The sequence below is a fragment of the Harpia harpyja genome, chromosome Z (genome assembly GCF_026419915.1).
Source record: "Harpia harpyja isolate bHarHar1 chromosome Z, bHarHar1 primary haplotype, whole genome shotgun sequence".
NCBI classification, from domain to species: Eukaryota; Metazoa; Chordata; class Aves; order Accipitriformes; family Accipitridae; genus Harpia; species Harpia harpyja.
The window spans coordinates 6,721,126-6,743,256 of NC_068969.1; the positions used below are offsets into that span (position 1 = coordinate 6,721,126).

General features: G+C 37.7%; 1 protein-coding gene across 1 annotated transcript; it reads left to right on the forward strand.

The window, feature by feature from the left end:
- Nucleotides 1–2,599: 2,599 nt before the first annotated feature.
- On the forward strand, nucleotides 2,600–19,696 carry RFT1 (RFT1 homolog). Its single transcript, XM_052777583.1, has 13 exons — nucleotides 2,600–2,693; nucleotides 2,818–2,903; nucleotides 3,539–3,655; nucleotides 5,549–5,738; nucleotides 6,347–6,448; nucleotides 7,409–7,543; nucleotides 8,460–8,538; nucleotides 8,814–8,864; nucleotides 10,283–10,413; nucleotides 11,620–11,764; nucleotides 14,016–14,121; nucleotides 15,435–15,684; nucleotides 16,583–19,696. The coding sequence occupies exons 1-13, from the start codon at nucleotides 2,631–2,633 to the stop codon at nucleotides 16,745–16,747; spliced, it is 1,620 nt and encodes a 539-aa protein (XP_052633543.1). The 5' UTR covers nucleotides 2,600–2,630; the 3' UTR covers nucleotides 16,748–19,696.
- Nucleotides 19,697–22,131: the final 2,435 nt, after the last annotated feature.

The following is a 22,131-nucleotide window of genomic DNA, read 5'->3' on the forward strand; positions in this document are numbered from 1 at the left end:
TAAAGACCTTTGTAGTAGTTAGTTTATCTTGCCTCCTTTGCTGTTAAGGAAAGTAAACTATTTTAGAGTATGCTGCCACAAACAGTTGCCTCAAGACAACCAAAAGGAATATATGTTGCAGTGAGAGGATGCAGGAATGTTCCTGTGGGCATTACCTGCTGTGGGAATTGGAGAACAATTGTTTTGACTGCATATTCTCGTAAAGCTTTCTTCACACTGTACTGCCAGTTCAGTAACTTGGTCCTCCTTTTAAGTTATACCTATTCTCAAATTATGTTACTAAAAATAAGCATTTTCTGTCAGCTCAGTTGTTAAGCCTGCTCTCACACAGTTGTGAATAAAATCAAGTTAGCTGACAGGTCAATTTGTAAGTTTGAAATACTGCTCTTACTCTGATTTTGACTTGTGTTGTGCCACATTGCTATTATGAGTTGGCCTATTCTAACTATTGTTCTGACATAACCTGCAGCAGAATCTGAAAGATGCTACTGGAGTAAAAATGCTCACTTTCAGTCTAACCTCCAGAATGTGCTGAGGGGACTGACCAGTGTGTCTTGCTGCTGGCTGCCTCAAAGGCCGTTTGCCATCTAGTGGCTTAAATGCATTAATGCCAAAAGGCTGTAAAGTGGCAAAGCTGGTTCCTATTAAAAGCGGTTGAAGTTAGTTGTTTATCTTCTTTTTCCACCTCCCCATGCTTTGCAGCTGTTCCTGTTTCAGCTTTATGAGGTGATAAGCCAAACTGTCCAAGAAAACATCACTAGCTGTCACTTACTGTTGCCCATGGCAGATTCCTGAAAAGGTTGGACTATTGCCTCAAGTTAGCATACTGATTTCTCCTGTTTTGTTCCTTGAAGTTTCCGATTTTTGTTGTGAAAGTGTTTGTGTATATATAGAGAGAGAATACCCTGAATCCTTACTGGAGTGTTGGTAGATGCTGCATGCTTTATGCTTCTCAACTGCATTTTTGTTTCCCTGTGCAGCATATCTGGTAATTTGTGATGGTAATCTGCACATTGCAACCACCCCTATTGACATCAGCACAAGCCATAACATACTGGAAGTCTTTTGATTTCTGCTGACACCATTACTGCCACTAAGAAAGGCCCAGAGCCTGAGTTACGACAACATTTTTAATTGCCTTTTCCATTTGAGAACTGGAAAACTGCCTAAAGGAGGTGGGAGACGGCAGTGTTTCCTCCCTTCTAGCTAGAATACCCTCCTGTAACCCAAGATCTCTGAGATCTCTTCCTATGTCTGCAATTACCCAACACAGATTAGTTTCTTTTCTCTGTCACCATGTCCCCATCTTTACAATGGGATAATATCTTTTTGTTAGGTTTTTACAAGTTAGGTGTTCCTGATATTAGTATCACACTGAAAAGAATTCATAGGATATCCTCCTCTGCCACCTACATCCACATGTATACATCACTTCCAGATTACTTAATGTTATCAGGAAAAAATGGCAAAAGGAAAAGAAAAAATCTGAAAAACTTTACTCTGAACATGGAAAGAATCAAGTGGTGGGTGTAAAGCCTCAGAGGAGGAGGGGGTTTCATGCAGAAGACAAAATTGACAGAGAGACGGCTTCACTTTTGTATGAGCTTGAAGAATTTTGGTTGGTTATCTAGCTTAAGATACTGATTTAAAGTGTTGGTGTTCATATTTTGTCATTAAGAAGTTGAAATCAAGTAGGGCTCAGATACTTCCTCCCCCCCCACTCTTTTCAACAGCTGCTGTTAGACATGAAAAGTTTTAGTTCAACTGTAGCACTACTAAGAAAAACGTGACTTCTGAGCCAGAAGCGCCATGCTATTGAGTGGAATGCTCTGTAACATAGATACAATCTTTTATATATTGCTGCTTAAATAATAATCTGAAATAGTCTGTAGCTACTGTGCTGAATTACACCGAGTCCAAAGTCTTACCTGTTTGGAAGACTTCAAGTCAATGTGTTCTTAAATTCAAGTCTGTTACAATTAAATTGCGTGTTTGCTATTTGAAGGGGTGGGGTTGTTTGGGTTTGGGGGGGATTGCTTGTTTGTTTTGGTTTGTGTTTTTGTTTGGCGGGGTTTTTTGTGTGTTTTTTTTTTTTTTAAACACAGAATGAAGTCAGATACTTTATTGGTGCAGCGAGGGTGTTCTACCTCAGTTTCGGTTGTCTAACTCCTTAAGTCAGGGAAGACTGGTGGGTTTGCCCTCCGTTTAGAAAGGAATTGGTGGAACTCACATAGAGATTTTTCAGAAATCTCTCGGAAATAGCACTTGCCAGAAAATTCTCTTTAATAGGGTATCTCTTCTCCTAGGCCAGTGTGCAGTTTTTGGGGGTGGTTTTAGGAGAACGCTTGCTTGCGAAGCTGAAACCTGGTGCTGGACGTTAGTTTTAGCACCTGGAGCGCCCGCTTATTTTGGAAGTTTCACCACGGGTGTCAAAAGCGTTACTCAACCGGAGACGTTTATCCTGTTCCATCACGGGCCGCGGGAGGAGCAGACCGCTCCCTCCTCTTCGCAGCGGGTTTCGCGCCCCGTGCCCGCTTTCCGCCCGGAGGCCGGGGCGGTCCCGGCGGCGCTGACGGGATCGCGGCGCGACGGCGGCGGCGCCGCCGCCATTTCCTGCCGGCGGGGAGCGGATGGCCTCGCGGGACGTGCTCAGCCAGACCACCCGGCTGGCCTCCTCCAGCGCTTTGCTGCAGGTGCGGGGCCGCCCCGGGCCGCCTCCCTCCTCCTCGTCCTCCTCCTCCTGCTCCGCGGTGCCTGGCGGGAGCCGCCTCAGCCCCGCTCGGCCCGCAGGTGTTTCCCGTGCGGCTTCCTTCACAGGTGCTGTTCCGGGTGGTCACCTTCGGGCTGAACGCGTTCACTCTGCGCTACCTCTCCAGAGAGCTGATCGGCGTGGTCAACGTGAGGTGAGGAGGAGGATGAAGAGCACCCGGGCTGGAAGCCCGTGTCCCGCATCCCGACCGCGCTGTTCGCCTGAAGCCTGACATACGTGAGGCTTGCCTGGGAACAGGTCTCCCGGCGTGATGGGGCTTTCTGAAAGCGTTTGTGTTTGGTGCAGGATGTCGGGGGGCTGTGGTCTGCAGGCTGCGTCGCTAATAATGCTTTGCATAACGCTGTTGAATTTACTGTTAGGTGTTTACTATGTTTGATCGTTGAATGTCTCCCGAGTTCTGTTTTGGCCTGAAACAAAGGTACTGCTGGCCTGTTATCCATGTTAAAGCATCAGCTTGCTGAGGAAAAGCCAGACGCGATTGCGTATTATGTGCTGTTGCTATATGACAAATTTTTCGACTGTGTTTTTGGTTTATAGCATGCTTAAAGTATTTTTGCTGTTTGAGTAATCTCATGTAATACTTCCCCTCCTTTTTTAGGAGAGGATGATAATTTATCTCATATCACCGTATTTTGTTTGCATACCTGTTAGATTTGTGTGTCAAGCAGTCCTGTGTAAAAACTGTCAGTGATGCTACTGCATGAAGGATTTCAGCAGTAGTAGATAAGGAAATAATTTTCTCTCTTTCTTTTTCCTCACCTCCTTTAGGCTAACTCTACTGTATTCAACAGTTGTCTTCCTAGCCAGGGAGGCATTTCGCAGAGCTTGTTTGAGTGGAAGTACAAAACGAAACTGGACCAAAACAATTAATCTATTGTGGCTGACGTAAGATACCTTTAAAAATGTAGTTCTTTAGAATTTATTTCTAATTCTTGTCTGAGAGCTCATAAAATGAGAGCAATTATTTACTGAGGTAATTATTTCAACATTGAACATTTAGTAGCGTCAGTCATGTTTCAGGACTGATGCAGGAAACTGGTCAAGTCTGTTGCTTTAGCATTTATGGACTAGTTCTCTTTTTGGAGCACATGGGAAAGTGCATTGCCAAAGGTGTTATCGGGAGCCATTTGTTCTGTCACTTAGCCTGAAGTTTCATTTATGTTGTAGTTGTTAAAGGAAAACCCTGTTGCACAAATACATAGTCCTTTATTTTTTCTTTCTCTGCCTGCTCAGCCTTGCTCTTTTATTATTTGATGTGCATTTGTGAAGCTGCTTTAGATGTTTTTTTTTTTCCCCTTCAAACTAATTTTTTTCAAAGTCTCGAGCCCTGATGCAGTTTATTGGCATGGCAACATAAATGTTTGTGTTGGGTAGGAGAGATGTAAAAAGGTGAAAGAAAGAGTTGGAATTAAGCAACAGGGAGTAAGTAGGACTACTTCTTTCAACTGTAGTGCCCGTTGTAGCAGAAAGTGGTTAGCTTAAAGTCTCTGTGAAGTTGCAGCCAGAGAGTGTAATAGCACATTGCAGCTAAGTGGATTTTATGACTTGTTTGTCCCTTCTGGTTCCTGAATACATCTCTCTGCTACTTCCCCTTTGTCAGATCTAGCAGCTGTGCAGCCACAATTAGGTGGGCTGGGAAGTAAGTTTACCTACCTGATACAGTGGAAAACTACCCCTGCATGATAAAATAGTAGTCTTCCATTGGGGCGCCCTACTGACTTTCTCTGGAACTGCACAGCTGTTAATTAGATCTGGCCCAGGAATGGGGGGTTATGTGTGGACATCTGCATCCAGGTATAAAGAAGAGAGATTGTCGCTTTCAGGGATAGGTTTAGTACTAATATTTTAAATGTATTGGATCAGTTCTCTTTGCTGTATTATAGTCAATTTTCTGCTATTTGACAGCCTTTCAGGTGGGCATTAAATGGTAGAGGCAACAATGACTGTGTGCACCTCTTCTTTTTAAATTTTTCCTCGTAGAGAAGCATAACTTAAAATGAAGATTAACTTTCTTGAAGGATCTGAAATATGTCTTAGGAGCTTGGTGTCAAATACCTTAGGGAACTGATAATGGGAGGGTCAAATAGATCCTGCTGCAATGATGTAAAACTTTCTGCACTCTGCCAGAAGCATCGTGTTCCTGAAGTAGCGTCAACAGAAGGTAATACGCATCTGCACTCCTGTGCCTAGGTTGGCTTTTAGCTACAGTCGCTAATTGAAGTAGCTCTGAGCTCCAGTAGAGCATTGTAAACTGGCATACCTGAGGTGCAGGCATGCATTTTCTTCTGCTCACTCTGCTGTCACTCTCTGGAGAACCCGTGATTTCTGGAAGAGTGAGACTAGCAGTTGGAGTGGTGGCATCTTTATCTGTTACAGCAAGATCCAACAAAGCTTGTCTGCAAACCCCCTGGTAACCACAGCCTATAAAAATTGCAGTAATGAGGGGTTTGCAGTATTCTGCAGGCTGATGTGGGATCAGAATTGTTTGGTCCTAGTGAACAAGACATGCAGATAGTTGACCTTGTGTTAGGTTCTTGAGTAGAAAATAGACAAGTCAGAAAAATGTTTCCTGTGTCTTGCAAAGAGTGCCTTAAAGATGTTCATTACAAAAAAAATAAAAAAAGTATTCTTGGTATAGTAACAATAGAAGTTAATTCCTTGGGGCCTTATTTTAAAAATTATTATGGCCATATGTGACATTTTAATCTAATTTTCTTTGGGTTTTTTTTTCTGCTAAAGTAACTTTTCTATTGATTTGTTTTTATGTTAACTTTTTAGAGTCCCTCTTGGTGGTTTTTGGTCTATTTTCTTGGGCTTCGTCTGGCTACACTTGCTTGAAGTACCTGATCCTTCTGTGGTTCCTCATTATCAGGCTGGTGTAGTGGCATTTGGTCTTTCTGCAATTATTGAGCTTCTGGGAGAACCGTTCTGGGTTTTAGCACAAGCTCATTTGTTTGTGAGACTTAAGGTTAGTAAAGTACATGGGGTATATGCATATGGGGGGAAATTATATTTCTCTATTGAAAAAGAACAGATTCCTGAACTAGATCTTTCTATGTTCAAGCATATAAAAACTGCACAAAACTGTGTGTACTGTTTAGTACTGTATGACATAGTTGTAACATAGATATGAATTTGTACCTGTAAAAGCAACAAAGTTGGTGTATTTAGAAATTATCACCTTAATGATCATTAAATGCTTAATCATGAGTTTTAATTGGAGGGAGAGGCACACAGCTTCTACTATTTTGCATTTTGATTGATTGTTGGTATGAAATTGTGAAATGCAACAATTGAGAACATGATTGTCTCAAGCAAAATTTTCTCCCTTATGTCCCATACAAAGAACTGGGAAAGTGCAATAGAGGAATTGTGAAATGCAAGAACAGAAAATTTACAGCAAAAATACAATCTAAGATGGCCAACTCAGCAGAAAGAAACTCTGTGACAGTCACACTGCCTTTGAAAGTCTTATATTCCTGCATAAATTCTGTGTGTGAAACTAATGTATTGTAAGTTTGTGTATGTGGTTAAGTTGGCAGAAAATAAACCTTCTCTATTTTCTCTTTCTTAAAGGTTATTGCTGAAAGCCTTTCAGTAGTGTCAAAATGCATTTTGACAGTTATTTTAGTAGTCCTTTGTCCTCAGTGGGGCCTCTATGTTTTTTCCCTGGCTCAGGTAAGTTTCCTGTGTTCTCTTCTATGAATTCTTGATTCATCTGAATTTTTATTTGTTGCTGTCTTTGACATTTAGCCTGCTAAATAACTTTGAGGGGATCAGAGAAAATGCTTCTGGGAGGTTTCAGATTTAGCACTTGTATTTAGTATTTTCCTGATACTCGTTATTGACTTGGCACTTTGACCCTGAGCAGTTTAATGGATGTACAAGGAAGCACCTTCTGTCTGCGAAGGCATGTTTTGCAAATAAGGTTATGTTATTCTGTATAAGTTTTATGTAACTCTTCTTCTTAATCAGGTGTACATTCTAATGCTTGAAGACTCTGTTCACTACGTGGCTTGAGTATTAATGTTAGACTTTGGATTCTACTGTGTAGAAGATTATAATCACATATGATTTTATCAGCCTGTACTGCCAACCTATATCACTTTATCAGAAGGTGCTAATCATGTGTAACGTAATTGGATTAAAACTTTTTCTTTACTAAATGAAGAATGCATATATTGGCACCTGAAAAATAGGGTTGTCACGTGTGCAATATCATATAAATGAAAATGTGATCCACCTCAGATGTGGACATTTGGTTATTTTTTTGTTCAGTTTTTGCAGTGGCAGTAGTAGATAGCTTATAACTGATCGAAGAAAGTGATGTAGATGGTAGCTACTCTGTCAACTTGTTTTTTGACTGAGTGAATAATTGCTTTATAATTGGACTTTAAATAATCATTCTAAAAATGCTGAATAGAACATAAAAGTTGGCAAAGGGCTAGGATAACCTACAGATAAAAAAAAAATCAGCACCGTTCTTGGGGAGTTAAAGTCTTTAGCTCGTTTAAAATTTGACAGGAATAAGGACTACTTCGTTTGGTTCTCACTGAATTTGGAACTCTGGCATGTAATTCTGCATTTGTAAGTTTATGTCACTGGTTGTTTTTCTTCTCTCCTTCCCTATCTTTCCAGCTCTTATATGTCAGTGTTCTGGTAACGTGCTATGTAACTTATTTTGTGATGTTTTTGGGGTCTCCTGAAGCAACAAAGAAGTCATTTCCAGTTGCTAGAATGAAAGCTTTATTACCTAACTTGGTGGAAGATGAGGTAGGTTGCACAGTTCATTTCTTGATTTTAATTTTTTCTTGAGAGCGCTTTGAAAATTCGTTTGAGATAGTGGAGTTAATTGAGTGATTTTGAGGGTATCTCTGCATTGTAGAAGATAATGACTGATTTAAAAAAAAAAATTACAAATTCTTTTTGTGGTTTGTATCAATAAAATCCTTGTCAGAAAAACATTATGAAACTTGACTTTTCTGTTGTTATGGGCTTGTTGCTGACTTGTCTCTTAGTATCTTTGCGCAAACCATTAACTGGAGATAGAATATCTGTAGCGTGCAGGGGAATGACTAGGTATCACGGGATCTGAGGGAGGAAAGAAAACAGAACTATTTTACCATGAATTTTGGTACTTTGACTTTTCCACAAAATAAATGTGGTACACAGCAACCTACGGATACTCAAATATCTCTGATGTCCTCTCAAAAGAAAATGAGGCAAGAAAGAAATGAAAAGACAGAGTGAGGAAGAAGACATTTTGAAAAAGATTTGCAGATTGAAAAGATAAAGGTGGTTCTTGGTTGCAAGATTTGTGGGGATGGTCTGAAGAGCAGTAAACAATTTATATCTACAGTGAAGGTGAAAGTTATATTGGCATGCTAAACAGCATGGTTTTTTTTCTGCAGTCTCTAACTTTGAATAGTATTTTCTGTAGAAAGCTTGTCTGGGTACTTTATCTGCAGCAATTATTTTCAGCAAGGGAAAGAGTCTTTGCCAGATCAGAGTGCTATTGGTGCTTGAATTATCAATGTTTTAGACTAGTTGTAAGCAGCTATGACATTGTGGGTTTTCCTCATCAGTACAGTTAGAGCTAGCCTAGAGTATTGTGCTTGTTTTGTTTTTTCTATTTCTACTCTGTAGTTTCAGTCATGTTCATTACGTTTCAATACTGCTTTTTTTGCAGGCCTTTGTTAACTGGAAGGAAGCACGATTGACTTGGAGTTTCTTCAAACAATCCTTCTTGAAACAGATTTTGACAGAAGGTGAGGCTTGACGTGCAGTTGTGATGGAGAAGGGTTAGTGAATACTATTTGCGAAATTGACTTAAAGCTTGAGAAAGCTGGGGGAGGTGTAGGCATGTGACTTTGAGACTGTTGCCAGCAGATGTTACCAACCTGAATGAAGTTTTTGAGGGTATTCTGAACTAGGTGCTGTCCTGTTTGACTTTGTCTCTTGAATACTTAATGTTGGAAGTGTCTGGACAAGTATTGGGAAAGATTAGGGACATGTTCTTAAGTTGTTTATTTTGAACTTACAGGTGAACGATATGTGATGACTTTTTTGAACGTGTTAAATTTTGGAGATCAGGGTAAGTGTGATGGTATTGTGGAGTGGTGACACAGTTTTAGTCACTGCTCTTCAGATGGTTCTGAAAATGACTGAAAGTATTTGAATGTAACTTGAAAGTCTGAGAAGATTTCAAAGCCTTTGTGACTTTGGGATACATTTCGGAGAATGATTGATAGAGGTACAGAAAAGAATTTCATTTAAGAGCCTGGATTTTAATTTTATTTTTTCTTTGAATCAAAACTTTCCAATTGAATATGAGATACCATGTATCTTGTTTCCTTTTTTTTTTTAAAAAGCTTCATTAGTATCTGGTGTGTTATAGTTGTTGGTCTTCAGTTTTTGTAATTCTGTTTTCTTGCTGTTTTCTGTCTTCCTTTTGAATCTGTGTTAGCTGTTACGACAAGAACATCATTGTTTATAGCATTGCATCTCAAAACTGAATAATGTTCTGTAAAAGAATTCAGTGTGGTTAGAGTAATGTATGGCAGTAGCCATTCAGATGACTGAGTTGCCAGCACCTCGGGTCTTTATGGCTTGGGGAAGGAAAATAGGCTGTAATTGTTGGCCTGCCATTAGAAGTTTCTTGACTAGTTTGAATTACTTTTAATTGCTGGTAGTAGTATGTTCCCCCATAAATACTGAGTATATTTGCTTGCCACCAGTAACTGCAGCCGCTTCTGATCCTTCTCCCCTGTAGAACGATTGAACTGCCTTTTACTTGGAGGGTCTTTAAAAAAGTAATGAGTACAAAAATACCTGTACTCTCAAAATGTTGAGAAACAGGGGTTCCAAGTCCTATGAAATCAGCCAGAACCTTATTCTGTTATTTCACTGTGAAAGTGTAAGTACTTATCCATATGCCTGACTTTGTATGCTCTCAGTGACTGTACTCTGTGTGTGTGTGTGTGTATATATATATATACACAAACATAGATGTCTTAGCAGGTTTGGAGCAGTATCTTGCTGAGGGTGGAAGTGCTGGTAAAATGTCATGTAGGATTGCCCTTCCACTTCAGTGAAAGTAAAACGAAAGAAGGACCTCACACTAAAAATAGGTATCTTTCTCTTCTCCTGTATCAGTAAATCCTTACATTCCTGTTCTCATTCAGTGAATTTAATGAGGATCTTTTAACTTCCTCTACAGTAAGAATTTTAAATGTGGCTTGGTGCTGCTGCTAGATTCACATCTCTGTAGTTGATGCTTTTGTCCTAGCTTTGCCATCTATGAGCAGGTCTTGTAATTTTGAGCTGTGGTTGCTGTGACTGTCAGAATTTTTAGGGAACACTGCTGTAATGTTGCACTAAATTCCACTTGTTTTCTCTTTTTTCAGTGGAAATGTTAAATTATAATTCATGTAATTGTTAAAGACTTGGAATTAAATGTGTCTAAAAAATTACAGGTTGCTGCTACCTTGTGTTTTGTTTTGTTTTTAAAAGGTGTATATGATATCGTGAATAATCTTGGTTCACTGGTGGCCAGGTTTATCTTTTTGCCTATTGAGGAGAGTTTTTATGTCTTTTTTGCTAAAGTGTTGGAAAGAGGGAAGAATGTAAAGGATCAGAAGCAGGTATGTTTATTTTGGATTAATTACATGTCAAATGCTTGATTTTTGTTACAGATAAATTGCATCACAGAAGTGTGACTGACAGAAATGTGTGTTTAAATTTGAGTATAAAGGCTGTTAAAATTGAAAAGTTGAAGTGGAGAACAAAAATGTCGAGTGAGGCTGGACCAGAAAGAGAAGAAAATAGGTAAAATGCTAATGAAATAGAAATTAAACTATTCAGTGGCATAATACTGCCTTGTATTATAACTGAAGTTAACATCATCTGCTCCATACAGTGTGATGTAAACCTTAGTGTACTCTGTATTTCCAGAAATACTTAGGCAATTATTTAAATCATGAACGCATGCTATTTCTATCAAATAAATGCTGTCTGAAAATATTTGACTGACTTGAAAATACAAGAAGCTGTTAAGTATTAAACAGTAATGTTTCAAAAGAGTGCAGTTTTGGGAAGAAAAGAATTGTATTTTTCTTGAGCTTTTGAATTGTATGTGGAGTATCAATGGTTAAACAAACAAGAGCTTTGTTCCACAGAGTAATATTCATGCATGCTTTAGGTAAGAAATTCTTGATCAGTCATGAAGATCAGTCTGGGCTTTTGTCTGATACTATGACAATTTTTTGCAGTAATCCTGCTACTTGCACCGTAGCATGCAGTTAAACAAATCCCATGCTTCAGGTCTTTGGTGGGCTAAGAAAGGTGTACGTATGTGTATATTTTATATATAATGTGCCTGATATATATAACTGGCAAAATAGTTACGAGTTTTCATTGTATATAGTGAAATTACGTTACAAGAATTACAAGAATGCTTCTTGTAATGAGGCAGTAGAACAGACAAGTTGCTTGTTCTGGTGTGGCAAATCCTGTAGTCCCATGCAGCAATAAAAATCTGACTGTGCCACTGACTCAAAGTGTGGCCTTGGGCAGATGCCGTGCTCTTCTTTGCCATTTACTAACTGTTAAACAGGTGCAAGTGCTGTTTGCGCATTTCCTTGAACAGAGATGTTCACAGCTAATTTTTATGTAGAATTTGTAATGAGCAAAACATAGAATTAAATAAATATATAAAAATTGCTGGAAATTAAGACCACGTGTATGGATAACTCAATAACAAAGGATAAGTTTCACACCTTTTTACACTGTGCATGAAAATAACTATTATATTGATTCTGATTCATGTAACTGAGTACACTTTTTTTCAGGATGATGTCGCTATGGCTGCAGATGTGTTAGAATTGCTGTTGAAACTTGTGCTTCTCATTGGCCTTACCATCACGGTTTTTGGCTATGCCTATTCTCAGCTGGCTCTGGATATTTATGGAGGCTCAATGCTCAGTTCTGGAACAGGTAAAGACTTACAGAGCTGGCAAAGAAGCCATTCTTTAAAAAGAGAAACCACAGCTATTATGTTTTCTTGCGTAAATCAGCAGAATTTTTTTTCTGTAAAACTATTGAAATCAGTGACTTAGCTTGGCTGGATCCAAAACTCATGCCTTTGTAATAGCATCTTTAATACTTTGGCACCTTAAACTAAAATATACTGAGGAGCTCTAAATAAGTTTGGGGCTCTACCTTCCTGCAATTTCACATCGTTGGAAAAGAACATTTTAAAGGATTGTTTGACTGCTCCATGATGTAAAATTGCTAACTCCAGCTGTTTAAAATAACAACACCCCCAAAACCCATACAACAAATTGGAACCAAAGAATCTATAGTTTTAGCGTAGAAACAATGCTAGTTTTTTTTATAGTGCTAAACCATATAATGGTAACAGTCTTTCTATAGTTGTACATATTGAGGAGTAAGTTCTACAAATCTGTCCACAGAAGCAGTCAAGGAATTTGTAGGTCACCTTGGATTTTCAGGCGAGAAAGTAGAGGTTCATTTAATTCCTTCTTGGAACATAAACACACAAATTGTAGCCTGGAGTTTTCTTGAGTTCTTTCAGTGGTTTGTCAGTTGACCTATAGTAGCTCCTGCTAGAAAAAACGATCTGCCTTCTGTAGCTGAGCCCTGTGAAGTGACTCGGTTCCTAGCTGATCTATCTTGGGTGAAGATCTAGCAGCTCCTCAGAGGAGCTTTTTTGTTGCATTTCTGTCTGGAAATTTTGCTTGTGTGCCATTGTGGGAGAGTTCTAGCTTGCATTTTCCATTTCACATCTGTTATAATTAAGAGAAAGTTACAGGGAAGATGAAAGCATGTGACGGTATATTGTGTTGAAGATAGTTGTGCCTGTCAGAGTTCTGCATCTTCAAACCATAACCTTGGAATGTTGTTTGTTGGGTATTAAAATAAACTGCAATTACCTTATTCACTGTTAAGGTCATTTGATATATTCTAACCCCATGGACACTCTCCTGTTTTTAAATGTTAAGCATTTAGGTATTTTTGCTTTAGACCCTTGCATGTTATTTGGAAGCTGGTGCTTGATTTGTATAGTGATTTTAAGGAAAAACCTGTGTCTGCATAACCAAGAAAAAATGTTAATAACTTCTGCGTGTTGTTTGGAGTTGTCTTGCTGCTGGTTCTATCGGATTTGTTTCTAATTTTGAAAGCAAATGTTGTGGAAAATTGTCATTCTGGACCCCAGCAGCCAACTCTTTTTATGAAGAAAATGTTTTCTGTCCCTCTTTCTCTTTGAGAATGGGTGTCTGGGCCTAATCTTTTGGACATGCTTACTTGACTGAAAAGGACTATGTTTAGGAATATGGATGCAAGTCAAGTGACTCAATTTTATTTTTTTACCTAATGATAATGTGTGAAAATGAAATGTTGAGCATGCATACTGGCTTATTTGACCAGATATTAATGGATATATTAATTTTTTTTTTCCTGAGTGCTCTCTAGTCTAATGTTTTTCTGCATACTTGAAAAGAAAGTCCAGCTCTGCCCCACGTCTGCAGTGTATTTACTGCTCACTGGACAGTTGTTCTGTAGAACTGAAACAGGAGGAGACTTGGTAATATGAACTACATTGCTGCTATCAAGAAGGAATATTCAGGGATGCACACAAACCTGTTAAAAAGCATGGATTTTTTTCCCTGTGTTATAATTTCTAAAGGACAAGAAAAAGATTAAGGGCTGAATGGAGAATTTTGAAGTCACATATAAATTATCTCTGACCCATAAAAATCTGAATATTTTTTTTATCTAGCACAATTTTGAATTTATTGAACAGCCTTTTTGTTTTTCTTACTGTTGTGTTCAAAGTATACATTTTATTGCTTTTAGTAGCTCATAATGACTATTGGATTAATTTCCACAAATTCCTGTACAATAGATGATTTGGGTTATGATAAATATTAATTTTTAATTAGGAAATCCCTTTTAATAAAATACTTTTTTTTTGATGGATATCTTTTCTGATACTATAATAACTGCTATTCTTAGGTGTTTTGGGTTTTATTTTTGTTTTTATTTTGCCTTGTTTATTTGTGTTCTTGTCAAGATTTCTAGACAGGAAACTTGTTCAAATGAACTTAAGCTTCCCTTATTAGTGGTAACATTACAACTTTTATCTCTTAGTATTAGTAAGTGTAAAAACAATGTGATTTTATAAAAAATAATAATCTACTTATCATTCTAATGTGTTTCTTAGGTCCAGATCTCCTCCGATGTTACTCATTATATGTCCTATTTCTTGCTATCAATGGAGTAACGGAATGTTTTACATTTGCTTTGATGTGCAAAGAGGAGGTAGACAGGTAGGAAATACTGTCCCCAGAATATTCCTGTAATTAATCTGCATGTGGTTTGCTTGGAGTTCAGTATGTAAACAGAACAATTGTTCTGCATGGATATGTGCTTGGAAATGCTTTTTTTCCAAAGAGCAAATTTCTTTCTGCAGTCACTTTAAGGACAGTGTTCCTTTTCTCCAGAGCCAGGTGCAATAGATAGGCAAGCATATATGCACTATTTTTTTTTTACACGCTTGTACTTGTTGATAAACATTGATCTTCTTAAAAATTTATTTGTAATGACCTTATAAAGAGATTGGTGCATTTAAAATCAGCATAAAATATTCTGCCCCACTGAAAACCAACTTCTCCTTTAGCTGTCTGCGTGTAGATTTAGATGTAGAAGCTTTAGCAAATGTTTAAATGTTTGGGTAAAAAGGTCAGAAATTAAGAAATAAAAAGACTGTTAAATTAGCTTTTGGTACACCACTAACTGGAAAAGTAATTTAAATATGAAGTCTTGTTTTTTGTACATATGCATTTGAAGTTACAGTTTTTAAGACAGGCTATCACTTAACTCATTAAAATTTTGCAACTGCTAAAATTTTTTGTGTACAGTTCCTGTATATCAGGTACACTTCTGAATGATCTAAATTGTGGGTCTGAATTCAGTGGTTTATCTACTTTAAGTAGGAGGTTGGACTAGGTGACTTCCTGAGATCCCTTCCAGCCTGGATTATTTCTTGATTCTGTGTTCATCCTGGGTTATTGACTTTGAAGCCTGGTTGCCTTCCCAGTGCTACCATCAAGCTTTTTTCGCTTATGCAGCAGCTGTCCCTTACAAGGCCTTTCCAAATCAATTTCAATGAGGTCTGCTTTCCACACTATGTTTTAGACTTAGCAAGGGCTGCTTTCATGACTCCTTTGAAGTGTGAACTTGTTTTCAAAGCCACTGTTTGGAGCACAAACTAAATAAAGTGTCATCTTGTTTAGCATTATTTTTCTTTAATACATACCTAAAATAAAACAGCAAAAAATTCATAAGTTTACATTACTAATCATTGGTACTACATTTGACTTTCTGAAATGAGTATACAGCTAATTAGAATTTCCTTCACATAATGTAGTTCTTGGTTTAATTTGTTTGATGTACTTTCCATTCTTTCAATGAATTTTTTTATTAACATCTCGGCTCTCAAATTTATCTTCTTCCATTAAAAGATGGCAAGAGAATTTCTGTTTCTCATTTTGGAAAATAAATGGTGGTACTTCTTTAAAGATAAAGTTAGTAAATAAATACTGTAACTGTATACATTAAGTTGTTTCTTTTTTTTTCATAGGTACAATTTTGTTATGCTGGCCTTGTCCTTCACATTTCTGTGCATCTCTTATTTCTTGACCCAGTGGCATGGCAGTATAGGCTTTATCCTTGCAAACTGCTTTAACATGGGTATTCGAATAGCTCACAGCATCCACTATATCTATGATTACTTCAAAGAAAGCACTTACAGACCTTTGACAGGCTTGCTCCCTTCACCGTTTTTGGTACTCGTTTATATCATAAGTGGAGTAATCACTGGTTTCTCAGAGGTAAGCATCTTTCTCAGATTTTACTTTCACTGTGAAAGTTAGTGTCAGATGACTTCTGTGTCCACAAGCAGAGAAGTACCATTAGCAGAAAAAGGCTTATGAGGATAGGCTGGAAAACTTGCATTACAGGCAAGGCAAGATATAATATTGAGAGATTTTATTTTTGATACAAAGTTATCTCTGCCACCTGTAGAAGGTGTATCTGACAAGTAAAATAAAATTTAACACATTTCTGCTGTCTGTAGATAAATCCATGTCCTTAGTTCTTAATAATAATTAAAATTTTGCAGTAGCACAAAGAAACTTATTAAAAATTCTGTAATAAAAAAGTGATAGCGGAAAAACAACCAAACCAAGAACAGAAACGAAAATTGCCAAGAGCACATTTATCACATTTATTCAGACTACAGGATAGTAATTGTGCAGAGTAATTATTACGGAGATGGTAGCATTTCAATGTACAAAAATTTGACAGATTGAAAATCCATTATGCCTTAGAAAGGAGAGCTTCATATTTTAGAATGGGATTTCCAGTGGGGTTTTGTTAGAAAAGAGCCTAGTACGTTGCTGCAAAGTAGCAGACTTATGCGATAGCACCAGCAGTTTTCCTAATATCTTGGTTAACGTATTTCTGCATGCCAGATAATGAACAACTTCCACATTTACCAGGTATCTACTGAATGCTCATTTTTTGCTGACAGAATTTTCTTAAGAAAGCAAATGCTGTGACTACTGAAGATGATTTATTGTAGGATCAGTGCTTGTGGCAAAACCGTGCTTAGCTTGATGGTGGTGTTAGCATAGTCAAGAGAGGTGTTGGACCTTATTTTTTATTGAGACAGTAAATCTACTTTGTGCTGATTGGTTTTCCTGCAATTGCTTGTTTCCTTTGTTGTAGGTATACTTCTGCTGCGATAAGGGTTGGATGGCAAGGCTGATTCACATCAGCGTGGGGGCTCTGTGCTTTGCAGCAACCATCGTTACTATGTTCTGCACAGAGACCAAGCTGATCCACTTTGTCAGAAGCCAGTTCCTCTCCCGGTATATGAAGAAAGGAACATGAAATGCTCATGTGCAGAACAGTTCTTGTACATGCTTGCAGTAAAGGGCTGTATTTTTTGCATACGATCTGTATGGAAAAAGGTTTCCACATGTGTTTATTGGAAGCATTGATATTGGAGTGGCACTGTAAAAGACTGCCAACTGAATATTATTTTGTCTTCTAAACTGGTCAGTATAGTGAAAGAGGGCTGAGTAATTTTCTCTTTATGCATCATTCTTTTCTAAGCTTTTCTTCAAACAGCCTCTTTGGTAATGAATGAAGATCTAAGAAACACCCTTCTGACATAACCTAGTTGGCGGACTTCATGGAGAAAGCTCCCATTCTTACCAATGGGGAGTACACGTATGAAGGTGTCATGGCTTTCATCTTAAGGTGTAATTAAGAATGCCCTTATTTGGCATGGTGGGCTGCTTAACTGGTTAGAAAATAAATGATTTGACCAAAAAAACCCGAAAAAACCCCCACAAAACAGAACAAAAGCTGAAGAAAACACTAGAGCAAGGACCAATAGCAGTATTACTGTTACTGAAATACAACATAATGCGGTGCAGGGAGATTGGGTTGTCAGTGTTTTGAAGTGTAAAGCAGTGAACAGAAAGTTCTGTGTTTACAAGTAAATTAATGGCATACACAGCATGTGTCCATGCTAGCTATGTGAGATTATTTCATTCAGCATATCATTCATTTATGAGGGTATTGATTTACTTGTCAAAAATGCTCTGAAGCCTTACCTAAAAGAAAAAAGGGGTTTTGAACAGTGTTTTACAGAAGGTATTAAGTACAGTCACACTGACACTGAAGTTCCAGAAGGTTAATCATAAAACTTCTTACATTCACTCCATTGTTTTTTGTTTTTATCTGGGATTTTAAATGCCAGCATGAACAAATTTGTCTCAATAAAAATGATTTTGTTTTGTCTGTGAAATCAAATGTTAAATATATTTAATAAGGTTTCTTTCAAGGATTTATGCATATTGAAACTTTTGTTATTGGATAGAAAATGCTTCTTTCTGTTGCAACTGGTTTCCCAATGTCTTGTTCCTTTACTTGTTCAATCTTAACCTTTATATTGTTTTTTTTTTTTTTAATTGTTGAAAATTTGGACTTTCAGAAGTTGAAAATTAGATGTTAGGCTGATGGTTTAGCTTTACTAATGTTGTATTTTGTTGCTGGTCTAAGATCTGAATTTGGCAGTTCCAGAATGTACAAGTGGCAAGTTTATAATGATCAGTGTTCCCTTTGCAGTGTTTGGATGGACCAAAAAATGTCAAGTGATGAAGAATGTGTGCTCAGACATGTACAGTCAAAAGCTTTTAGTTTAATTATGTAGCAATTCCTCAGATCCTCGGACTGCTTAAAAAATTATTTCACTGTAACGGCATTGCAGAGTTCATCCTGGTAACCATCGCTCACAGAGTGAAATGCTTTCCAGTATCAGTGTCTTCAGTTTGGTACTGTTAGAAACATTTTCTAAACTCTGGTAATTTTCACTTGGAGAATATCACTAGAGATACTTTATATGAGAATTCGGTGATTGAAAAATTATCACAGAGAGAAGCCAAAATCTAACAGTGGGAGGAAGAGAAAGGTACACTTCCTCAGCTAATGGTGGTGTCTCCATTGCCTGACTGGAAGGTAGTAGAGAAATACTTGCTGATTCTTCTGAAGTTGTTACGAAATCTATCTAAATAAAACAAACTCTCTGTTATTCCGTCCTGCTAAGTGAATTTGGTAGTTCTTTGCCTTTTAAATTTTTCTCTTCTGGGTTGTCTTGCAGTTTTTTTTTCTTGTTTCTGTCAAGTATGGAGTTTATTATGAAGTACAGCTCCATACATTGCAGAGGATTGAAACTTCTTTATTCTAAATTGTCAATGCATTTCCTTTACCTACTTGTTCATAATTTAGGAAAAAAAAAAACCCAAGACAGTTGGACTTACGGACTTTATAGGGTCTGTCTTTTTCTACATGACTTTGAGACCTTACCATGGGAATATCTCAATCTGTACAGTGAATTTTAACTAATTCTTGGAATGAGGAATTTTGTATAGCCTTGCACTTAAAGTGATTTGGAGATTGAAGAACATTTAATACAAAATGAGCTTGAATTCATGCTGTCTTGTCTAGTCTTATGATCCCAGTTGTACAGCGATATTACTTCTGCTGCTAGTATAGTCATAAATAGGGTGATGTGAGATCTCGCTGTTCAAATAGTGGGCTGTCTAGTCTCCTAAATCTTTTTTAACATAAATGCTGTGTATGTGTTTCAAAAGAAGTTACGTTTTTAAACTAGTTAGTTTGATTTCATATTGCAGAGGCTTATAAATAACTCTTGCATCTCAACAAGAGAAAATACAATTTCATATGAATCAGGAAGACATTTAAGGTGCCTTATTGTTCGTTTGCAAATTTAGAATACATTCGTCTTTTAAACTTGATCTGTACGCAGTTCAATGATAGTTGACTGGGTTTTGTGTTTTTGGTTTTTTTTTTTTTTTTTAATGTATTTTATGTGGCAGGAAACGGCAAGGAGGGACAGGAAGTATAGACCTATGAAGCTGTCTTCTGGTTTCTTAGTTATCAGTGTGATCCTTAATGTGAAAGCTGTTAATTGCTTTATTTATAACGAAGCAAGCTGTCAAACTTGGGGACAAAGTTGGGATTGAATTTGACCGAATTTCCCTTTTGTTTGCAGTTCTGTCAGTCTGTCAAAGGTATGGTGGGATGCTTGTCTGTAAATTTCATGAAGCTGTTTTGCAGTGTTTTTCTGAAATCCTTTACTTTAAGCCAAAGGAGAATTAAACTGGTTTTCTTTGGAGAAAAAGTTACGATTTCATACATCATGTGATGTGGTGGTGGTTTTTTTTAATAGTTGGATGAATGACATTCAAACAACTGTAAGATACAATGGTTATATCATAGGATATTAGCAAATAAAATTTCTTTCCCTTACATTTTTTTTTTTGTCTTCCAGTTGAGGCTTATTGGATTGTTATTTGTATCTTTGGTACAATTGATACTTAAATTTGGTTGGATTTTATAGGATCTTTTATGTATAAATTAATTTGTCAACCTAGTAACTTATACACCATTTCCGAACAAACAGGTTGAAAAAATTTACTGTAGTATTTTTGTAAGAAGTGGCATCATTATAGTCACGTTTTTTCCTCTGGTTTTGTCAAAATCTATGTTTGTATGGATTGGAATGACCAGGTTTCTTTGCATTTGAACAATGCCTTGTTGTGATAAAAACTGTTTAAGTGGCTAGGAGAAAACTTGATGTTTAATGAAGTTTGTTAGCTGAATTATGCTGCAACTGGCAAGTGTTAGGTACTAACCAATTGTTGAACTGTTTGTTCTTTTCTATTATTATAAATATTTAACTTGTATGTATAAAGAAATAGGGGGAGGGGTGCATGTACCAATTTTTTTTTAAAGCAATTAGGAGTTAAAGCTTTTACTTTAATGGTTAATCTGCTTTAGTAGGCATGAAAAGTAATAGATGTAAGCTTGAATGTTGACCACAGTTTAGCACCCATAACAGGTGTTGACTTGTTAGTCCATATGAAGGATTGCCTGAGTGAGTACCTTGAGGTCAGCTAGTACTAATCTGCTGGCTTCTGGACAGTGCTTAAATCTAAAGTTTGGTATTCTTTTTGTGGATTTCGTATTTCTTGCTGTTTGAACATCATACTCTTTTGTGGTTTATTTACCCTTATTTTAAAGGTAATACTGAAGAGAGAGGATCTGAGGCTTTTTGAACCATATCTCAGTGCATCAATAGATCTGTTGAGATGTGATAATTTTGTTTGGCACAAAATACATAACTGATTTGCATTCTGACAGTGCTGTGTAAATGCAGTTCGTTTTCATTAGAAGCTTAAAATGAAGTTTGAAGCTCTCCACATGCGATGTACAGCTGGGCCATGGAAACTAAGTGCAAGGCATGCTCAAAAGCATTAGCAGCTGACAGATCTAAACTATATAGTGATAGGAAGTGCTTATCTCTGTTGCCTCTTGGATTACTTCCACAAAAAGATGCTCGGACTCGTTAGTTTATGGATCTGAACTGTGCGTCAGGCACCACCTTGCTGTGATCTAGAAGGAGGAATGAACCCTTTTCAGTTAGGATGTCTGTAACTGCACAGTGCTATAGCGAGCTTCATTCATGGACTCTGATAAGTATGCAGCTAGGGTGGGTTAGTTGGTTTTCCTGTTGTAATTGTGGGGGAAAGGTAAAACAACTCTGTTTTTGTCAGACTTCGTGTTTAGTTGTGGTAAGCGAGCATCTAATAGAGCTCTATGTGTTGATTTGCTAGCTAGGTTTTGTGATTCACAGATATATCTGTCTTAAGGGTGACTAATTTCCAAAGAGTTTTATGCCATCTTGCTGAACTGAGAAAGTGAAAGGGAATGTAACTGGGAGGACAGACATGTTGTATCTGTGACCCATTTAAGATGACTGACATAATTAAAGCTGTGTCAAGTAGAAGAATTTGAGAGTGCGCAGTTCTTAAATGCAGAGAAGGTGTGTGTAATCTGCTAGTAAACAAGAATCATGTTTTCTTCTTTGTGATGTGCTTTGGAGAGAGACCTTCAAGAAGGGAGGAATGTAACTAAGCTTGGGAGAAGACTGCAGAGTTTTGCCCATAACGTTTTTGAATGTAGGAATATTTTGGACTCTTGCTCTTGTTCCCTCATCGCTCCTCTTTGGGAGAGGGAGGAGTGTGAAACAGTGCACTGATGCTGTTCCAAGGAGACTTGTGTCTCAGAGAGCAACTGTGGCCTAGTTGTGCACTACCTGTGGGAGAGAGCCTTGTGATCACTCAAGAATATCTTTTTTTTTTTTTTTTTTTTGATTCCTGACACAGTTTCACTCAGATGTTGGTAAACCATTCATAACCAACTCCTGCACGTAGATATCTCTCTCCTTCATTTTCTGAAAAAAGAACTTCGGCAGTCTCAATGTAAAAATGTGGTGGGTCACCAGAGTCCTGCAGTGGGGTGGAATAAGCAATGTGTTGGTCAGCTAGCTGAAGGGTGTGTTGTGGCCTGCTTGCAAGCCCTGACAGCAAGGAGTAAGGAGGGAGCAAATTAAGGTTGCACAGAAAAATTTATTTGTGTCTTTTTTGGTTCTGGATGCTTGACTTGGCAGTACTAATGTTTTCCTAATGGAAGGGGGTTTTTTGAATTTTATAAAACAAGTACCATAAAGTGCACTCATGTGCTTTCTCTTATTTGTGTAATGATTTTTAGCAGTCTCTTGGGGGGGGAGGGTGGGAGATGTTGTGGTATGAGGAGAGGAAGAAGGGAAACGTGGCAAGTACATGTGCAAGGAACATAGTGTCCCTCTGAGGAAAGGTCTTCAGTCTGTGAGTTGCTTCCAT

Excerpts from the sequence above, each read along its gene's own strand:
- RFT1 (XM_052777583.1), top strand. The coding sequence starts at position 2,631 with ATGGCCTCGCGGGACGTGCTCAGCCAGACCACCCGGCTGGCCTCCTCC. Across the intron at positions 7,544-8,459 it reads CTAACTTGGTGGAAGATGAG|GCCTTTGTTAACTGGAAGGA; the intron begins GTAGGTTGCACA and ends CTTTTTTTGCAG. Across the intron at positions 15,685-16,582 it reads TAATCACTGGTTTCTCAGAG|GTATACTTCTGCTGCGATAA; the intron begins GTAAGCATCTTT and ends CCTTTGTTGTAG.